Source organism: Bombus vosnesenskii, unplaced genomic scaffold, assembly GCF_011952255.1.
Source record: "Bombus vosnesenskii isolate JDL3184/JDL3185 unplaced genomic scaffold, Bvos_JDL3184-5_v1.1 scf7180000013264, whole genome shotgun sequence".
Taxonomy (NCBI): domain Eukaryota; kingdom Metazoa; phylum Arthropoda; class Insecta; order Hymenoptera; family Apidae; genus Bombus; species Bombus vosnesenskii.
Window position 1 is genome coordinate 4,016,577 of NW_022882924.1, and position 19,844 is coordinate 4,036,420.

The 19,844-nt window shown below is 31.0% G+C and overlaps 7 protein-coding genes across 8 annotated transcripts; 3 read left to right on the plus strand and 4 right to left on the minus strand.

Moving 5' to 3' along the window:
• Positions 1 to 20: 20 nt before the first annotated feature.
• Positions 21 to 964, minus strand: LOC117236209 (cytochrome b-c1 complex subunit 9). The gene is made up of 2 exons (XM_033498950.1): positions 526 to 964; positions 21 to 154 (listed from the first exon to the last, which is right to left on the minus strand). Exons 1-2 carry the CDS (start codon positions 652 to 654, stop codon positions 113 to 115), a joined length of 171 nt encoding a protein of 56 aa, XP_033354841.1. The 5' UTR covers positions 655 to 964; the 3' UTR covers positions 21 to 112.
• A 564-nt stretch (positions 965 to 1,528) lies between these two features.
• On the minus strand, positions 1,529 to 4,877 carry LOC117236072 (inosine-5'-monophosphate dehydrogenase 1b-like). Its single transcript, XM_033498708.1, has 3 exons — positions 4,796 to 4,877; positions 4,331 to 4,711; positions 1,529 to 3,842 (listed from the first exon to the last, which is right to left on the minus strand). Exons 2-3 carry the CDS (start codon positions 4,661 to 4,663, stop codon positions 2,598 to 2,600), a joined length of 1,578 nt encoding a protein of 525 aa, XP_033354599.1. The 5' UTR covers positions 4,664 to 4,711; positions 4,796 to 4,877; the 3' UTR covers positions 1,529 to 2,597.
• A 1,647-nt stretch (positions 4,878 to 6,524) lies between these two features.
• LOC117236094 (TBC1 domain family member 20) lies at positions 6,525 to 9,297 on the plus strand. 2 transcript variants are annotated; one of them, XM_033498764.1, is made up of 6 exons: positions 6,525 to 7,196; positions 7,266 to 7,385; positions 7,596 to 7,839; positions 7,960 to 8,163; positions 8,262 to 8,481; positions 8,555 to 8,860. In XM_033498764.1, exons 1-6 carry the CDS (start codon positions 6,929 to 6,931, stop codon positions 8,858 to 8,860), a joined length of 1,362 nt encoding a protein of 453 aa, XP_033354655.1. In that variant the 5' UTR covers positions 6,525 to 6,928. The 2 variants fall into 2 exon arrangements, with proteins under 2 accessions (XP_033354655.1, XP_033354646.1); XM_033498755.1 differs by having other exon boundaries at positions 6,929 to 7,385; positions 8,555 to 9,297.
• Positions 9,298 to 9,982: 685 nt separating this feature from the next.
• On the minus strand, positions 9,983 to 11,978 carry LOC117236116 (group XV phospholipase A2-like). The gene is made up of 7 exons (XM_033498804.1): positions 11,671 to 11,978; positions 11,447 to 11,589; positions 11,129 to 11,363; positions 10,798 to 11,025; positions 10,553 to 10,724; positions 10,322 to 10,444; positions 9,983 to 10,240 (listed from the first exon to the last, which is right to left on the minus strand). The coding sequence occupies exons 1-7, from the start codon at positions 11,771 to 11,773 to the stop codon at positions 10,021 to 10,023; spliced, it is 1,224 nt and encodes a 407-aa protein (XP_033354695.1). The 5' UTR covers positions 11,774 to 11,978; the 3' UTR covers positions 9,983 to 10,020.
• Positions 11,979 to 13,385: 1,407 nt separating this feature from the next.
• Positions 13,386 to 15,622, plus strand: LOC117236088 (integrator complex subunit 14). Its single transcript, XM_033498745.1, has 6 exons — positions 13,386 to 13,721; positions 13,792 to 14,116; positions 14,188 to 14,399; positions 14,461 to 14,715; positions 14,785 to 15,114; positions 15,187 to 15,622. The coding sequence occupies exons 1-6, from the start codon at positions 13,545 to 13,547 to the stop codon at positions 15,412 to 15,414; spliced, it is 1,527 nt and encodes a 508-aa protein (XP_033354636.1). The 5' UTR covers positions 13,386 to 13,544; the 3' UTR covers positions 15,415 to 15,622.
• On the minus strand, positions 15,431 to 16,459 carry LOC117236169 (pyroglutamyl-peptidase 1). Its single transcript, XM_033498896.1, has 2 exons — positions 16,039 to 16,459; positions 15,431 to 15,963 (listed from the first exon to the last, which is right to left on the minus strand). The coding sequence occupies exons 1-2, from the start codon at positions 16,255 to 16,257 to the stop codon at positions 15,574 to 15,576; spliced, it is 609 nt and encodes a 202-aa protein (XP_033354787.1). The 5' UTR covers positions 16,258 to 16,459; the 3' UTR covers positions 15,431 to 15,573.
• A 188-nt stretch (positions 16,460 to 16,647) lies between these two features.
• Positions 16,648 to 19,403, plus strand: LOC117236081 (suppressor of cytokine signaling 5). The gene is made up of 6 exons (XM_033498732.1): positions 16,648 to 16,962; positions 17,173 to 17,769; positions 17,866 to 18,179; positions 18,246 to 18,485; positions 18,577 to 18,843; positions 18,934 to 19,403. The coding sequence occupies exons 2-6, from the start codon at positions 17,331 to 17,333 to the stop codon at positions 19,222 to 19,224; spliced, it is 1,551 nt and encodes a 516-aa protein (XP_033354623.1). The 5' UTR covers positions 16,648 to 16,962; positions 17,173 to 17,330; the 3' UTR covers positions 19,225 to 19,403.
• Positions 19,404 to 19,844: the final 441 nt, after the last annotated feature.

Consider the following 19,844-nt stretch of genomic DNA (forward strand, 5'->3'; position numbering starts at 1 on the left):
AAGCAATATAAATTAATATATTTTATTCGAATTGCTCTTTATTTATACAATAGCATACCTATATGATATACACAAACATACACATCTAACATAACATAATTAACACTTTTCATTACTGTTCTTCATATTGTTGTTTAATATGTTTCCACAGTTTCTGAAACAAAAATTATAGATCATGTTGTTTGACTCTTATTTTCTTTTCTTTTTTTTTATTTTAAGTCTAATATACCTGTTATGTAATGCTTTTTATAGGATTACTAAAATTGCATTCAACTTATGTAAATGAAATATTGATTTATATTACTTTACATAGCTTTATTCATACAATTTACAATACCATACGATATATTATTGAATGCTTTATCAAAAACATAAAATTAAATGGGATTGAGCATGAGATTTATTATACAATGAGAAATAACTAGATCGAACTAGTACTATTTTAATCAATTTGTTATACAAAAAAATCAATATATTTTTAAAGTATACAATATTTCTTACTTGTATTTGTATATTTATACATACCCCCTCATTCAGCCTGTCGAATATTATATCACCAATCATATCAAATCCCCGTTCGAAGAAAAAGGTGGCTGCTAGAATGCTCAATGTGAATGTAGAAGATCTTTTAAAAAGGTTATATATAAAAGCCATTATCTTGACTTCGATAACTTTTTTTTTGAACAAAATTATTAATTTTACAAGCTCCTCTTATTATCGACCGCAAACAGCAGCACTCTTTATATACTATTCTTATTACTCTAATACAACAGTCGAAATGACGTAAATGATCGTTAGGTTATGTCACAAACCATATATAATACAGATCTATCGTTCAATGAAAATTTTTATCGTATATTTCATGTAGATGAGCACTTTGTGTCACTTGCAATGTAAATCGGTATTGAGCATAAAATAAAATTACAACCACAGAAAAATCTGTTACAAGTTACAACATTAATAATGATATGAAATTATATAGTACGGGGCGGGCCATCGACATACAATTGTAAATGGGATAGAAAGTGAAGAGTTCTATAAGGGTATTCGATTCGACAACGCGCCAGTCAGACATTTGCCAAACTACGTATTCAAATTATCAAGTACATATGTTGGAATACTTCAAATTGTCAATTAATGACTGAATTATAGTATTAAATTTAAATTCCTCTATCTTTTGATCCGATTCCTTTTCCGCAGTAACAATTATCTATAAAATAATACAAAAAAATATATTTATCGCGATCTCGAAAGTAATTTAAAACAAAATTTAATATCTACATTTTCTTGTGTTTCTAATGGTAATAATGATACATCTAAGTAAGTAATTCGAAATTCTGTGTAAAACATTTTACGTTACATGAAACCATTGTTTTAAATTTCACACTTTTTCGAGCTTTTGTTTTTGTTTCATTCGCAGAATAAATTTTGAATTATATATAAAAAGAGTGCGATACGTATTTAATGATCTATTTTATTCGATAGAAATATTTATTTGGATTATATGATAATAACTTACACGAGATACATTTAACATTAGTTGCGGCTTTATTTCAAATATACAATTTTGTTATAACAACCTGTGTAAAATTTGCAGCTAATAATAATAAAATAGTTTATATTGTATGTCTTTAATTCGTATATTTTGAATTATAAAATTATCTTACAATTAACTTAAGTACTTGGATTTAGGTCTTTCCTTTTGAGAGATAGCTTATATTAAATCAGAGTCATAAAAATATATTTTGATAAATTATATTAAAATACCTGATAAAGTATAACATTGTAATGTAATGGATTCTTTTCTATCGCGTTACGATAGAAATGAATAATCAGCTAATAAACAATTAAGCCAATTAAATTACTTTCAAATAGTATCCCCATAGTTTGGCATTTAAATCTTGAATCTTTTTCTTGCTGCATTGTAGATTTTTAAGGATATTATGTACTTTTCAGATACTTTCTTAATTTTTTTTATTAAAATATTAATGTGATTTCATAAGAATCCTAAACAGTGTACATTTTAGTGATTTAAATCAAGTGCACAGGATGTAGTAAACAAAGAATGCAGCAAGAAAAAAATATTACAACAATGTATAGTTCTAACTTGTTTAATAATTCAGTCATATCTGTAATGTAAATTAGACAGATTAATCTACTTAAAGGATGGCACGTACGTATATACACATAGTAATAAATTGAGTTATCACAGAAATGTGAGAAAATTTATCATGTAAATTACTACATTTATAGGATTTTAAAAAAATTAATTATCAGTAACTTTCTTCTTCCCATGTATCGTTCAATTTTTCTTACACATGTATATGTATTAGATACATATTTGTATCTCATAAGTACATTATAAAAAAAGGTTCTTAAATTATTTTCATTATATATAAAATGATAGTGAAATAAATTTCACTTGTCTATCATTAAAAAACAATTTGTTTCATATATCTTTGTATAGTTATGTTTAGGTACAAGCAAATATATGAGTTCATATAATTCAGGATATAATTTGTTAAAATTGACAAGTTATATCCAATTAAATGCAGGTACTCCTCTTTTTGTAAGGTGCTCATTTAATATTTATCTATTTAAAAAAGTCTCTTTTCATATGAGAAAAGGCTATGAACATTTCCTTCTTGTTGAGCAGAATGTGTTCTTCTTTCGAACTTTAATTCTCCACTATACATCATAGATCTTAAGGTAGATATAGACTTTGCACCGATATCTTGGCATCCATGTTTAATGCCACATATTAGATAGGGTAAAAACTTTAAAACAGTTCCTCTGTCAACTATTGAGCCACTAACACCTTGAGCTATTTTCAACTTGTCCGCCTCATTGTGAAAGTACCTATCCATTACTGAACCTTGTGCATCTTTTCTATTCATAGCTTCTAAGGAGCCCATACCTCTATATTTCTTTAGACGTACACCATCACTAAAGAAATATTCACCAGGTGCCTCTGAGGTACCAGCTAATAAAGATCCCATCATAACTGTGCTGGCACCCAAACTTAAGCTTTTAATAATGTGCCCAATAGATTGAATACCACCATCAGCTATAATAGGTACACCAAATTTCCTTGCATATTCTGCAACTTTATATACAGCAGTTGCTTGAGGTCTTCCCACAGCCATAACTTCTTGAGTAATACAAATAGATCCACAACCCATCCCAACCCTTAAAGCATCAGCTCCAGCTTCTATAAGATTTTTAGCTTGCAAAGTTGTTACAACATTGCCTGCAATTACCTGCAATTCTGGATATTCTGATTTAATGTACTTAATCATATCAATTTGATATTTAGAATTGCCTTGAGAAGAATCCAAAACAATGACATCAACACCAGCTGTAGTAAGATGTTGCAGTCTTTGTTTATCAGCATTGCGTGTACCAATAGCAGCACCAACCAACAATTGTTTATTCTCATCTTTACTAGCATTTGGATAACTACGATTTTTTTTCAAGTCAGTTCTTGCCATTAAAGATACTAATTCCCCTTCCTCATTGACAATTGGGAGTTTTCCTTTTCTAGACTTCTCAAGAATTACATTTGCCTCTTGTAATGTTACACCAGCAGTTGCAGTGATCAGATTCTCTAATTTTGTCATTATTGATCCCAATTTTATGCATTGTTGATCTGTTGTGTTTTTCAAAAAATCAATATCTCTAGATGTTACAATGCCCAATAGTTTACCTCCAACTTTTCCTGTATTTGTAATAGGGACACCAGAAAAACCATATTTGGCTTTCACATTTAGGACATCTTCGACTGTGTGATTGGGTGATAAAACTACTGGATCCCTAATGAAACCATGTTTATATTTCTTGACCTAAAATCATAAAAATTGAAAAAAAGGTTTAGACACATTGGTGTAAAACTGGAATAGCTGAACTTCAGTTCAAGGGTCATAAAATTGTTCTTTTTATTTAAAACATTCAACTTTACAAACGCATAACTTTCGAACCGTTAGACTTTTAAAGTTAAAACTTACATTTTTGGATTTTACGCATCGAAAACTATTCAATGACAAAAAAAGATGTCAATAATTTTATGTCTCTTAAATCGGAGTTAGATTGGAAAATATTTACCGTCGATTTATATGTTGTCATTGAAAACTAATAATGTTATTATTCGAATCGAAAATCGAAAATCGAATCGAATTCGAAAAAGATCATAGATACAGATAGACGAGATGAGACCTGCATTCCATTTATATGAATGGCAAATGTGTCTGTGAGGGAAGTCGTGAGTTACGATAAAAATTTCGCGGTTGTACTAGACAAACGAAAATGTTTAAATTAAAAAGTATATGTATACCTTATATACTTCATTGGCTTGATATTCAGGCGTACAATTATGATGTATTATGCCAATTCCTCCACATAGAGCCATGGCAATAGCCATGTCGGATTCTGTAACTGTATCCATGGGAGATGATACTAGTGGTGCTTTAATCATAATCTTCTTTGTCAATGGCGATAGTAAATCAACCTCATTGGCAGTAAAATCGATATAACCGGGTAAAAGAATAAAATCATTATAGGTGAGACCATCGCCGAGTGCGAATAATTGTGCTGCTGAAAGTCCATCATCTGGTAAGGGTACATCTGCCGGTTTTGTATCACAGTTACCAATCATAGAATCTGCCATTGCTTTTTTTCTTAATCGACGATTATTTGTGTGAATTGGTGTCCTTTCTTGTCGTAGAAGATTATTTGTACTTTAATTAATATTACAACTACCATATGACGAGATGATATATCACGCTTTTGTAACACTGATGTTAAAAATCGCGCGTCTTTCCCACTCCCGCGTGCGTTGAACCGGAGATCTCCAGGCAAAATGACTGAAGTCAACGTGCGCACAGTGCATTTATAGCTTGTAGCAGCTGTAGCTTATGGCGTTACAGTTAACGGCCAGCGTGTTGTTGTTACCAGGTGGAGGGAATAAAGGGAAAGGTCTGAAGGTAGTGGGGGAAAGTAGTACAGTTAGTAACTAGTGACATGTTATTTGTATTGTAGATAAATGAAAGGATAATAACGGTGTCTACTTTAAACCGATCACTTCTTCCTTTGATGCCTGCAATTTTATACAAAATGGGATATGATGTTGTTCACATGAAATTAGGGGGGGTTTAAGTCATCATTTTACTCCTTTCGAAACTTTTTGGGAAATATAAGCCTTTGGATTTTGTGATTTTTGTTCATTTTTGGAAAAATGTGTTGTACGTTCTAATTTATATCTCGGAAATTATTTATCCTATTGAGTAAACTTTCGTTTAAATCGGAAAAATAGCTTTTTCTGAATAAATGTTTATTGTGTTGAAAAATGATGAACAAATTTTTATTTTGCAAATTCCACTTCAAGGTTGCGTTTTTAAAAATTCCGAAAGGTTATTGTCATATTTCTTGAAGTTTTCTCTATACAATAGCTAAATCTTGTGTAAGGTAGATGGACCGCGTGGTCCGCTTTATGGTCGGCTGACCGAACCGAACAGATATTAAATTTATTGTTTCAGTGAAATCTACAAAAGATTTTACTACAGGGTCAATACCGTTATTTATACCTGCAACAGAATTTGGCTAATCCACCCTTGGCCAATAACTTTTACAATAATCAAATTTCTACAAGTTCCCTCATTTTATGCTTATTTGTAAAGAAATGTCATTGTATGGTAGGACCCACGAGAAGATGGTGGATTCTTTCCATCAGGGTAGGATAAGAATGGGATAGAAAGAATGGCATGGATAGGACTATAGGATAATTTTATGAGTCAAATGTTTGTTTTTGTCTAAGTCATTCATAGCATGTCATACATGCGCAGAACGAGAACCTTCTTGCATTGTTTGTTACTTTTTTTATATTGAATTTTCAGACGGTTTCTTCTATGCTTTCGATATATGATTATTGAGACCTGTTTATATGCCCTCTGCCCACTGATATGTATAGTCTAGTATAATATATACTGTTTATACGAGATATGAGATTACCATAAACCAGCTATACCGCAGTTGAAGCAAATTAAAAGAGACTATATATGCCAGCGCCGCTATCGTTCGACTGATGTATTAAGGGAAAATGGCGCAAAGTTCAAAAAGTGGAGTTTATAAGAGACTAAACTAATAATGTAATACAAAAATATATTGTTATATTATGTACGTAATACGATATACGAATAGCAAAATAGTAATACAAATTGCTTGAAATTCAAAAAGGTTAACTACAGCGAATGAAAATAGTGTTACTGAAATACGTATATAAATGCAATATGAGGTAATATGAAGTAATGATTAATGAAGTTCACAGAAAGGGAATAGTGAATTTAAAATATTTCTAACATTTCTCTCGTTTTGTTTATTATTATGGATAAAGAATATGTACTTATACAGTTATATCACATCGTATCTATTAGTGAAATGAGGGCGAAGGGAAATACAGGGAAGTGAAGTACACTGGTCGAACGATAGTGGCGCTACATACTAAAGCCATGATATGTCCAAGATCAAATCGTTTCATGGAATCTTGTATTCATAGAGTACATATCTGGTAACGCTAGTCATAGGCAAGGATTACACATATATGTTATATATACGTAATCTTACTTTATACTAGATCAGTTATGTTAGAAATTAAAAGTACAACATTAAAATGTTAAAAGGATTTTATGAGAACTCAAGCCATGTAATATATCTATTTTATACCTTATCTGTGGTAACATAAAAGCAAGAGAAATGATGAGCCACGTCAGCGTCTGCTCAATTTCAATTAATAAGCAACTTCTCTTAAAAGTGAGTGACGGTGATCAATGCGTGTCATTCTTGACAGATTGTCATTGTTCTGTCAGAAGTTCCGGGAGATCTCTGTAAATTTTTCGTATAATGGCACATCATTTTGAAAAATTTTTGGTATGAATTTATGTCGAATAACATGGAGCCCGAGGAGGACGAAATATCGTTGGATTCCAATGTCCCAGAAACAATTACGGAGATGTCAGATCCTATTGAAAAGCCTAACCTAAAAGTTAGGCGAAGGAATGTAATTGAAACAGTAAATTTTGTATCAAAAGAAGAAACTTCTGATACGAAAAGTGATGTACCTCTTGTAAGAATGTCCGATTCTACGAAGGCATGGTGCGATAACATTACGCCGCAAATACCTGACATCGCAGATTTTAGTTTGTCAGGTAAACAAAACGGAGCGTTAAATCACGAGGACGATAACAGTTTATTAGAACATAATTTTGGTGATACAGAGCCATTGACGAATAGAGAACGGATGAAGATAAGTGTTATTCGAGGAAGCGTCGCCAATCCGAACCTAACATTAGGAGAACTGAAGCTACTGGGTTGCAGCAGTGAGGGTTTAGTTAATGGTATTTTATTGACATGATCATGCATTATTATCAATAAGAAACCTCTACATAAATAATACAATGTAATTTGTTGTTATACCTTTGCTAAATGAAAATTGTATTGTATTAACTTATTTAAGATAGTAAAACATACACTTATATATAGGTTCCTTATTGAAAATAATTTTATATCATGTAATTAAATCTTGTAGTCATAAAGATGATCTATAGATGATATACGAAGAGCTTTGTGGCCAACACTATTGCGGCTCTCGGAAGAAACCACTTTTTCTGTAACTGGACTAGAAACTATACATAGTCATATACCAAATGAGGTCTACCAACAAATATTAAAGGATGTAGCACGCAGTGGCAGCCATATTTCGCAAAATGCTACACAACATGAGATTGATCATTTTCACGAACAGTTAACACAATTAATGTGTTGGGTTCTTCACAAACATTCTATGTTGAAGTTAGTATTATATATACATTTACACATCACATGCAACATTTCCATATTGTTATAATTGTGGGAAAGCTTGCTATAGACATATGTATGTTGATAATACAAAATAAAATAATACGTACTTAGTTATTACCAGGGATATAATGATATAGCAGCAACTGTACTTCTTGTCATGGGCTTAGAAAAAGGTTTGCGTGTACTTGAAAGCATTTCTTTAGAATTCCTTGAAAGATTTATGGAGAAAACAATGGAAAAAGTGAATCAAGAATTATTTTACATATTTGCACTCTTGGAGAGAGTGCATCCCACTTTATTAGAACACTTGGAAAAGTTTGTATAATATAAACATATATTATATATATTTGATAAATACAAATTTTACATGATATTTGTACAGAATTTTAAATTGAATCTATTTTATGTTATAGTGTAGAATTATTTCCGCATTTTGCATTGGCTGAATATACAACATGGTATGCGCACAAGTATGCGGAAAATAGAAAACTGTTACACAGATTATTTGATTACTTTCTTGGCAGTCCCCCACTGATGCCTCTTTATCTAAGTACTGTGATCGTAGCACATAGAGCAACAGAAATTTTTAATACTACGCCTGATATGGGTCACACGCATAAAGTTTTATGTACTGTGAGTAATGTTTAATAAAGTAAAAATGCACTAAAGTCTGTTTATTTTACGTAAGAATTATCTTTATTTATAGTTACCGGACGATCTACCTTTTGAAACGCTTCTAGTTGAAGCAAAAAATTTATATCGTGAATATCCACCTGAATCTATAAGTAACGATGTTAGAGAATTCGATCGAAAACGAAAATGTAAAGAACAAGAATGGAAAGCAAAGGCAGAAGCAAGTCGTCAAGAAAGAGAAAAGCAACGTCAACTCAGAATTGTAAAATCAGTGCCAAGAATACCGTATCGTATCAGAAGTTACAAAACGATCACGGTAGTAACTATTTTGGCTCTGGGATTGTATGCCTTTTTAAGATCTTCATCTGGTCTTAACTGACATTAAATGAACATAATCTATTTAGATAATAGATTCATTTCTGTGTCCTTGAAACAAAATTCCATTTTATTTATATGCCATTGGTTTGGTAAATAAAACAAATTGTTGGGCACACAAACATAATGAAATAATGATGTACTATTATAAAATACACGTGATAAGGACCGTTGGTAATCTTATTAATCAGTGATTAAACGAATTTGTTTCTGAATGTGTTATAAGGAACATATTGAGCATTCCTGTGCTGCCTTTATGCTGTGTTCTTTGAAATCGATATGAACATTTTGTGCACTTATATTTACAGTGTCAGAAATGTAAACAGATCTTTGAGATTGAAAGGAAGGGCAGAGACAAAGCATACATGTGCTTGCAAAAAAATATATCTGTAATATGTATATTTTGAAACATTAAAAAAGAATTTTTAAACGTGAAAGATATATTTGTTGTTTAGATTATTATCGTATTTTTACGATCTGTGATGCAAGTATGTATATATTCAAATTTGCAAGTAAGAATTAACTTAGTATAACAACAAATTAATGGTTACTAATAAAAAAATATAATTTTATAATTTTTTTTATTTCCGTTTATACATTTTCAGTTACATTTCTCTTTGTCGTGTGTGATTTTTATCTGAGACTTATTACAAGAAATATATATTGCTGTAAACAATTTGTACTTTCAAAGGCTTTGTTAAGATTTAAATGTAAACAAATTAAGTTATATTATAAATAGAAAAATCATATAATGTATGTTCTAAATGAATTTGTACCTGAGATATTAAGATAGGAAAAATGTGCTAATAGATTTTTAATATATTACATAGATATTATAATGAAGAATAAAATTTCAAAAGTAATATCAATGTCTAAAAGTATAAAATAAATAAAAGGTATAATATATCTTTGTAACTGTTTAGCCATAGATAAACAAGAGTACAAAGCTGGAGTGTTATTATATTTTTCTAATATTAATATTTACTTAATGGAAAATATACTAATAGTTGTATATATGTACACATAATCAAAAGAGTATTATTTCTAATTGTAATTTCTTATCGTGATCATTATCGTATTTCTACAATTTATTACATCTTCTAATTATTTGATTTGGCAATTACACTGTAAATTATATTTAAAGACACAATTCCTTGAATAATATCATACTTTTAAAAGAATTTTGATATAATTTAATACAGAACTATTGTTAAGAATTTCCATGTGATTTACACCAGGGAAGACTTGAGAATAAACTTTCCGTTTTTGCTTACCCTGCCAATACTTACAACCCTCTAAACTTCTTAAATTTACAGTACCATCACCATCACCAGGAATTAACTGAGGAGTTCCTTCTATTGATATACCAGGCTTATAATATAACCTAGGAATAAGTTATATGTAAACATGTGAGGGAGCTTGTAAATTGCTATTAAACTGATGATAAGGGATAGAATTAACATACTTTTCTACTGTATCTATGCCACTTCCATATAAACAATGAACCTCAACCTCTGGAGCAGTAAAATCTAATTGATATTTTTCATTATCTTTCCTAAATTCCCAACCATTTGGAACATTTATATCTCTACAAGATTTAATAAATATCATTTTTAATAACATAAGAAAACTATTGAAATATTATTAATACTAATAATTACATAATTCATTAATTATCGTATATAGTATATCTTACATCAGATAATCTTGTAATGTGAGTAATGTGTAGTTCTTTTGTTCTGACTGTACCAATATTTCTGTGTCTTTCCAGAATAATCTTGATGGTAATAACCATCCTAAGCTAGGACTAGTTATCTGTTCATCTTTCAGAATACTTTGGCGTAAAAGGTATGCGCCTAAATCATCTCCTACAAGAGGGAATTAATAAAAGTATAATTGTTTATATATATAACATGCATACATATTATGCATACTTCATACCAACTGCAAAGACTTTAAGTGCTTTAACACTTCCACCCCAAACAGCTGAAAGAGTAATCAGACAATTGATGTATTTATCTTTCCACTTCTGAGATTGACGTTGTAAGAATATAAGTGACATTGGTCCACCCATACTGTGTGCTAGTAATGTTACAGGGACTTGATTATTATTGTTATATGTTTCTTCAACCAAATCTTTCAATCTATTGAAAAACATTTCATTTTCATCTAAAAAAGTGATTTTCTCTTTGAATCATGGTAAAATTAAAATATAATGATATCATGTAAGCACAATTATGTAATATATATTTTAATAATGAATTATACATACTAGGTGCTTTTCTAAAATCATAAGGTGCACCACGTAAAGAATGATTTCTGGCGTATCCAAGTTGATTCACTAGCATGTTACCAATGTCTTTAAAGTATGCTCCAGGAGAAGCTTTACTTGGATCTAAATATTCAACAACAAATGGATCACCCCATCCTGGTATACGTATATCAACACCATCTTGATTTCTTGTTGTTCTTGTAATATTGTCATAAGTTAATTTCATATTGTCAATCTAGGATGCAGTAGACATAATAAATAAATAATTTGTTATATACTATTAAAAGTATAAGAAATATAAAATATGACAACAATTACCCAGCAGTCTATGATGACTGGTACAAGTAATTCTAAATTTAACCAGATATTAAAATATTCAGTAGAAACTTTCTCACATAAATAATGTACCACTGTGGTTTTGTTGATTTTTGCTTCCACTTGACTGCCACCATCGCCTGGAACTTTTAATACAATAATTATATTAATTTCAATGTTCAAAATAATGCATTACGAAATTACTTCATATAATGAAAAATAATTACCAAGTATAACGGGAGATATTTGTTTATTTCTAGAATGCCACGACTTTACAGATAGAAAGCAAGATAAAGAAATAATCGTGTATATAACAAGATATAAACGCATTTTATGTTAAACTCTTCTACTGATTAGATATGCAATGACATCAAAATTGTACATTTCAATTTATATTGTATAATTGACACCACTATTTGGGATAGCCGTTGATTCAATTACAAACACATACAATAAACAGATCGCTGCACTAACAATGAATTTTTTTCTTTTGGTCACGTAGCTGATAGTACGCAATCAGCTGATGACGCACACATTTGAGATTCACCAATATCGAAAATATCGTACTCAATACGATAGTCGCCGATGAGCATGGAAAACATTCAGCCAAAAATGAGTTCCAAGAATTGTTGCAAACGGCTGAACTATACGCACATTTCTCTCTCCAATGCAATTGGTACTTTTGATGGGAGAAACCTGTGTATACACGACAAGAGGGGAAATTTCCACATCTTGAAAATGACGTCATATTCCAGGAATTTTTCGAAACTGAATTTTCGAGATTTTGACCAGAACTTTGAACTTTATGAAGCGATTTTGAATGAAGAGGATATGATCTTATAGAAGGTGACACTATTTCGATAATTCTTGGAGTTTAGTGTTATCTTTAAATTCCTCTTAAATTTCTTCCTCTTTAAATTCCGCATGTTCTTCGCCATTTTTCGATTTCATTTTTTGAATTTTGGTGGGCTTTTGTGGGATTCGATACTGAGAAGAATAAATAACAAGATTGTAAAATGTTGCAGAACTATTCTGATTTATTGAAACTCTTTCCAAATACATTCTGTATAAGTGGCTTAAAATAAGTAATCTCATTTTTTACTTTCATTGTATCATGTGTTTCCATGAAAATCGTTGCTGCTGGTTGCTGTTGGAGGCTGCAGCTGCTTCTGGTATTATGATTATTGCTCCTGTCCCCAGTATGTTTGTAATCAATAACAAAATGCAATTTACTTTCAATGTTTATGTTTCTTTCTAGGTGCGGTAAAATCACTTTCACACCTTCATGTGCATTTTTAACAATGGCGCCCAACTTTTTACAAGAGTCCTAAACACATAAATTTCATTGATAATAATGTACCGAATCAGTTTATGCTAAAAAATTTCTATTTATAATTTTTCCTGGCAATGGATGTTTTGAAGATTAATCTGACAGGTCTACTTTTGCAGCAACTCCCACCCTATACAGTGCGCACATTTTTTCTTCGGTAGACGGTACGAATGCACTTCCCCTCTCGCCGTGCATACGCATGTTACTCCTACCAAGCATCTGAGAAGAAATATGCGTAGAGTTCGGCTGGTGACCGCTAGAGGTTTTCATTCTTAGTGCGCATATTTTGGTTGACTTTTTTAACATTACATTGGCGATCTTCCTACTCATCCCTAGTACAATCTGTTATTACATACATCTACTGTAAGATAAATATCATGATAGAAGCTTGTCTTATATCTGACAAAATAAGTTATAAGACAAAAACAATTGCACAAAATGCAGTATTATCGTAGGACAAATGGTTAAAGTTGAATTGACTGAACAAAAAGATTATAAGATAAGATAAATAATAACATAAAAACACAAAACAGAACAAAATACTGTTGAATGGAAAACGATATTTACGAAGTAATATACGCGCGCGCGCGCGCGCGTGTGTGTGCGGTGTACACACACACATATATATAGACAACGTTTGAAAGTACTAACCTAAAATTTTCGAATAATGACTATTACGTTATTTTTTAGCTGATAAATATCGAAAGAAATGCGGATAAATATTGTGTTGATATAAAGGAAATTAAAACTTTTGTTTAGTAATATATAAAGATGCCAACAGTTATAGCACTAGATGTGTCTTTATCAATGAGGCGTCCTATATTAGGAAGCGGATCTGGTGAAAATAATCAAATTGAACAATTAACAAGACATAACTTAGCTGTACATGGCATAAATGCATTATTACATTATTTGCAAGCAAACTCAAAATTAGAATTTGTGGCTTTAGTAAGTCCTTTCTCAATAATAAATAGTTCCTTATTACTTGTATTACTTGTATGTTTTCATTTTACTTTAGGTTGTGTTTTCCTCATTGTACGAAGTTATTTGCCCATTCACTCGTGATTATGATAGCATACGTTCAAAATTACAAAATATCGAAGAGTGTGACAAGACTTGTATTGAAACTGCTCTTCATGGTGTTAATAATGTTATTATGGCAGAATGGGGTAATACTACTGCTTGTCAAGTAGTGTTAATCACTGATGGTAATCCTGGAGTGGGACCGATGTCTTTAGGTGATTCTTTGAATTCCTTAAATGTAACAAGAGATGTAAATCCATTTCCACTACCTTTTCCTTATCCAGGAAAATTAAGCGTTATATGCCTTGCATCACAACAAGGTATGTTATAATATGATCATGCAATATTTCAGTAGTCTTAAATATGTTAAGTAATTTTAATCTTTTGTCAGATGCTGGTTTACACGCTGGTTTACCACTGTACCAACGTTTAGTTGATCTTGCTGGTGGTGATAGCATAGTATTAGTGCCTGAAGCTCCACTTTCAAAACATTCGGTCACAACTTGTTTTCAAAAATTATCAGAAGCTAATTATGTGTCTTTTCAAGGATATTTGAAGTGTGGAAATTTGGGTTCTCGCATTCTTCTTTCACCAGCACCTATGGTAAATAATAAAATGTAAAGGAAACTTACTTCAGGTTTTAAGCAAAGTTGTTACATTTCAGCCATACACTAAGAAGACAGATTTTGAATTAACATCTGGGTTAATGATATCAAAAACCATAGAAATTTGTGGATTTATATCGGTAGCAGATGTTGGTAGTCCTAGTGCTATATCTAGACATTTAGTGTTACCATTAGCCACAGAAAAGAGTCCAAGCATGCAAGGAATATCTTTAGAAGAAGATTCAGATACGGATGAGAATGGAGATGAAGGAAAAGTACCATCCTTTTGCGTGTTATTACATGGAGCACTAAAGGTAACAAAATTTCAACAAATTCAATATTTTTTAATTATATAGAAATTATAGAATAGATATTTTCTATAGGTTGAAAATATGGTAGCTCTCTGTTTGTTAAACAGTGAATGGTATGGATTTATATATTCATGGGCAGATACAAAAAAAAAGTCAAATTTAATGTTAACAGTATTAGAACCAGGTTTAGATGTTGTGCCTTGGTTAGGTAACTTCAGCAATTTAGGTCCTATTGATGCAGCTAAAGGTACTGCTGTTAGTTTTCCAGTTAGGCCAAATGACAAAAGGAGTTATACTCAAAGTGGACCTTCTTGGATTCGTCAAGGCGGGTTACAGTCAGATATTCAGAAAATTTTAAGGCATGCAAGAAAGTTACCTGAGAAAACTCAAAACTTCTATAAGGTAAAGTAATAAGAGACAACACAGAATTGTTGCGAATATTCTTATTCATAATATTTTTATATTTTTCTGCAGGAGGTGAATCGATTACGTAAAGCTGCATCATCAATGGGATTTATAGAGCTTCTAGAAGCAGTGGCTTGCATTTTAGAACGAGAGTGTACATTATTACCTCCAAATCTTAATCCTGACTGTACAATTCAAATGGGTCATGTAGCTTCATTGATAAGGAAACCAGAGTTTCTAGAGCTTAGATACAATATACCACCAGCACGTACTAGATTTCAACATGGAGGATCGTAGATGAAGTAACAACATATCTGTGACATATATATATATTTATATAAAATAACAATCATTTTTTTACATTAAGAATAAGTTTAGTATTTTAAATAGTGATTTATTAAATACTTTGGAGATACACACATACAATTATAATTTTTATATTACAAAGCTTATTGTCTATTGTTTTTTCATATCCTCGATAATATAATATAAAATTTCATATAAACCTTTTGCACTTTGTACACTTGAATACTGATTGAAATCTGGAACATGAACAAATAGTGTTTTTTTAGGTGCAATCTGTAGAGATTTATAAAATATGTATTCACATAAATATCTTCCTGCATTGTATGAAATACAAGCATTGCATTTTGTTTTGTCTGAACTTTCATTAATTATGTTACAAATTTGTTTGGCATTGATTTTAGTTTCAAAAATTTCAGATTCAATATTACTTTCGTCTGGACATTTGTTAAATATATCTTTTCTTAAGTAACCATTACTATGAGCACGACATTCTATAGTTAAACATCGTGCTTGGCGACTTACTCCTAAATGTAGAACCACCTAACAAAAAAAAGGGAAAATAGAAAGTTGCTATTCGAGTGGTAAGGTGTAACTTGATTACAAATCAAAATTTACTATAGGTTTATACTCTTGCCAAAACTTTGGTACATATTTAGTTACATCTTCATACGAAACTGGAATCTCTTTTACGATTACTTCAACATCCATCAATTCTTTCGAGTTAATGCATAGTTTATTTAATTCTTTTGCAGCTTCCCAGCTAGCGTTAACGATATGATTATCAAATGGACCAAATCCGGTTACTAATACTGTGTACTTTTTATTAATTTCCATTGTTAAATTCAATTATTTCACTTGAAAAAGCACAGTTTCTTTTATTTCAATAATATTCGATTTACACAAAACTTTGCTGTTATCATTTTGTCACAAGTTGATAAGAGTGATCTCATAAAGATCTGTCAATAATGGAAAAAATGCTATTTCACTTACTTAACCATAATGTTCTATCTACATTCATTTATTTGATTTCATTGTAAATTGCATTTTTTTTTATATCAATTTCTAGGATATATGATCAAGAACGTTTATAAACATCAAATGAATATAGCCTTATAAGACATTTGACGTATAATATTATAATTTATTTGTGAATCTAAAATATATTTTCTTTGTCGAATGCGTGAGTCGCTATCTAGTTTGTATCTTACCAATGATGCACAAGAGAGAATCAGTTGGGGAAAATGGCTGACGATACATTAGGTGATGTTTTGACAATTTACTCCTTTCATTACATTAATTGAGAGAGAAGTGTGTTATATTTTAAGATATGTCTTCAATTGTATTGTGAAATACGTACTTTGGTGAAGACTAAAAATATTTGTCGACACACGTGCCTAAATTGAAGAGGGAAATCTTGTCAAAACTTGTCTGGACGTGTTTCAACTAGCTGCCATTAAGAAATGTTCATTATGAACGTCTGAATAATCCTTTTCTATAGCCTTTGTGAAGATATTATGCTATAGGATTTTTATATTGCTGGTAAATATGTATATGTAATTAAAATTCATATCTAAAGTAGATGAAATTTATGTTTGTATTAAATAAGTCTCCTTTTGTTAAAAATTGATGCCATTTTACTTTAAAAAGAATAAATAATTGTTTTACAGGGAAATAACAATTACTTGCAATATTTTAAAACTAGATAGTCTTCTATTTTAATTGATTTTGAAATAGTATACTTTGTTGTAGATAAACGAGACCTCCTTCGATTGAATCGATTGGCAATTATCTGATATAACAATACAATGATATTGTATAACGTAAAAGTGTTAATAACATTTCTGTAGAGGAGAAATGGAAATGAAATACTTTTGAGGGCAATAAGATGCCTGTCAATCCATTCAATAATGGGACAGCATTTCGCTAGTCTCAGGGAATTTTTTAGAATGGATGGTGAAAGGCAGTCTTCCGAAACATGTACTAATGTTATCCAGCCAACGCAATTAGAAATGATGAATCAAGATGATATAGAAAATTTATTGAATTTAAGTTTGATTCTTCATGAAGAATGCAAGACAGATGGGAGTTTGGATAATGATAATTTAAATTTAGACCTAGATAATCATAATTCTAAATTTGAAACTTTATACAGTCAACCAATCGAGACACAGGATTCAAAAAAGATTTATAATAATGGAAATATTACTAAGGAAATATGTTTTAAGCAACAGGAAGCGTGTTGTAGTAGTTCTGGGGGTAGTAATACTAGTAGTAGTTCTGAAGATAGTCCTATAAATCCTCCTTTAAGAAGATCTTCTAAAACATTATCATTTGGAAAACGAAAAGGTAAAAAATATATTTTTTGTCTTTCTCATGTTTATATGTTTGTTGTGGATTTTATTAATTTGTGTTATAAATTGATATGAAATTTAATATTACTAGGTAAACAACGTAATAAGGATCAAAGTCCAGTGTGTACTCATATTTTATCTTCGAAAAAGAAACGAAGTAGCTGGGTATTAAAATTTAACTGTGCTAAGAATAAAAGTTCTAAAAGTACAGATATTATTCCTGGTCAAGGAAATACTAGTTTAGATTGTGTTTGCACTGGTTATAGAAGAACCGAAGAACACCCTATGGGAGCTGGTGTTATATTTAATAGTAGGTCTGCTCCTCAAAGTCCAGTGCTACGACCGCTTCCTCCCAGCCCTGTGATCGACCTTTCAAGATTCAATCCAGAAGAATTTCCTATGGAAGTATGTCTTATTGCATCTGTAATAAACTTGTGTATTAAACTTAGTACTTAATAGTCTGCATTACAGGATTGTGACAAAAGAGCACGACTACAACGTGCACGAGAAATGGAGGAGGGAGTCGAACCTCCTCCGGGTTATAAACCTAATTATCCTTCAGCAATTCAAGTACATCCAAATGGAATAACAGTAGACAGTTTGGCAGCTTTGTTCCAGGCGCATGCCGGTATACAAGCTGCTGCTTTGACAGCGTTATCACAAATCGACTTTACGTTAATTCCAAATATCGAGAGGCCAGCGCATACGCAGGTAGATCGATTAACTTTTACCGGAAAAGAAGGAATAAGTGATTTGAATTAGGTTGGTGATTATTAACCCGTATTTGTATATATTTTCACAGGTTGATTATGTTCATTGTCTTGTGCCAGATCTTAGATCAATTACGGCTTGTTCTTTTTATTGGGGTAAAATGGATCGATACGAAGCTGAACGTTTATTAGAAGGCAAGCAAGAAGGTACATTCTTGTTACGTGACTCGGCCCAGGAAGAATTTATTTTTTCTGTTAGTTTTCGAAAATATGGACGATCTCTGCATGCCCGAATCGAACAATGGAATCATAAATTTAGTTTTGATTCGCACGATCCGGGAGTTTATGCTTCAGAAACGGTATGGAATATAATTGAATTTTTAAAAATATAAGTATAAGAAAAAGTACATGTAAATAGAGGTATACGATGTAATATATACTCTTTCCAGGTGTGCGGTTTGATCGAGCATTATAAGCATCCATCGTGTTCTATGTTCTTTGAACCTATGCTTACAATACCATTTCATCGAAATTTTGCTTTTCCTTTACAACACTTATGTCGAGCAGTAATTACTACACGGACGACATATGATGGTATAAATAAGTTACAATTGCCAAAGACGCTTAAGAGTTATCTCAAGGAGTATCACTACAAGCAAAGAGTACGAGTTAGGCGATTAGATACTGAGAATGATTTACAATCAGATGGAAGATCCATATCATATTTACCTTTAATATAAATCTCTGTATTCATATTTAATAGAGTTTGTCAGGCATTATTTTATTGATTTTGCATTCGCATCTATCACTTTATTACAGTGATATATGTCTTATATATAATAGCAGAATTAATATCACTGCACGGGTATCGATATATATATATAAAAGCTATAATTAATTTTTCGTGAATGTTATAAAATTGAAAAAGCTATTTCATTTTTTCTGGTAGTATCCGTCCTTTGATTTCACGTTGTAATATATTGCATATTTTATTGCATTATAATTACATTTGTTCGATGTGTATCTCCATGATCGCAAATATTTCGGATAATTAATTTAAGAGTTTGCAAAAAGGCCGATTTGGAACTACTACTTCCTTGTTTATAATATTACAATGTTAAAGATTAAAATTATGTTTGCAGAACACTTTGCGCTTAATAGAAAGATCACAATACATATTAGCAAACAAATCATACGCATATTCTACATAAAACGAAACATTAGTATAATTGACATAGTAGTTGTCATTTTTCATTTTATCATGATCTCTTACATTTGCATCACAAATACATCTATATGTTAATTGAAAAATAAGAAAAAAGAAAAAAAAACAGTACCATGTAAATACATTAAAATAGCA

Bases quoted from the DNA above. Each gene is read 5' to 3' on its own strand.
- LOC117236209 (XM_033498950.1), bottom strand. From the start codon at position 654: ATGGCTTTTATATATAACCTTTTTAAAAGATCTTCTACATTCACATTG. The intron at 155-525 runs GTATGTATAAAT...TTTTTGTTTCAG, and splicing joins TCGACAGGCTGAATGAGGGG to AAACTGTGGAAACATATTAA.
- LOC117236072 (XM_033498708.1), bottom strand. From the start codon at position 4,663: ATGGCAGATTCTATGATTGGTAACTGTGATACAAAACCGGCAGATGTA. The intron at 3,843-4,330 runs GTATACATATAC...TTATGATTTTAG, and splicing joins AAGCCAATGAAGTATATAAG to GTCAAGAAATATAAACATGG.
- LOC117236094 (XM_033498755.1), top strand. From the start codon at position 6,929: ATGTCGAATAACATGGAGCCCGAGGAGGACGAAATATCGTTGGATTCC. The intron at 7,386-7,595 runs GTATTTTATTGA...GATGATCTATAG, and splicing joins CAGTGAGGGTTTAGTTAATG to ATGATATACGAAGAGCTTTG. The intron at 7,840-7,959 runs GTTAGTATTATA...ATACGTACTTAG, and splicing joins CACAAACATTCTATGTTGAA to TTATTACCAGGGATATAATG.
- LOC117236116 (XM_033498804.1), bottom strand. From the start codon at position 11,773: ATGCGTTTATATCTTGTTATATACACGATTATTTCTTTATCTTGCTTT. The intron at 11,590-11,670 runs GTAATTATTTTT...TTGTATTAAAAG, and splicing joins AATATCTCCCGTTATACTTG to TTCCAGGCGATGGTGGCAGT. The intron at 10,445-10,552 runs GTAAGATATACT...TAAATCTTGTAG, and splicing joins ACATTACAAGATTATCTGAT to AGATATAAATGTTCCAAATG.
- LOC117236088 (XM_033498745.1), top strand. From the start codon at position 13,545: ATGCCAACAGTTATAGCACTAGATGTGTCTTTATCAATGAGGCGTCCT. The intron at 13,722-13,791 runs GTAAGTCCTTTC...ATTTTACTTTAG, and splicing joins AATTAGAATTTGTGGCTTTA to GTTGTGTTTTCCTCATTGTA. The intron at 15,115-15,186 runs GTAAAGTAATAA...ATTTTTCTGCAG, and splicing joins AAACTCAAAACTTCTATAAG to GAGGTGAATCGATTACGTAA.
- LOC117236169 (XM_033498896.1), bottom strand. From the start codon at position 16,257: ATGGAAATTAATAAAAAGTACACAGTATTAGTAACCGGATTTGGTCCA. The intron at 15,964-16,038 runs GTAAATTTTGAT...TTTTTTTGTTAG, and splicing joins GGCAAGAGTATAAACCTATA to GTGGTTCTACATTTAGGAGT.
- LOC117236081 (XM_033498732.1), top strand. From the start codon at position 17,331: ATGGGACAGCATTTCGCTAGTCTCAGGGAATTTTTTAGAATGGATGGT. The intron at 18,486-18,576 runs GTAGATCGATTA...ATATTTTCACAG, and splicing joins AGAGGCCAGCGCATACGCAG to GTTGATTATGTTCATTGTCT. The intron at 18,844-18,933 runs GTATGGAATATA...TACTCTTTCCAG, and splicing joins GAGTTTATGCTTCAGAAACG to GTGTGCGGTTTGATCGAGCA.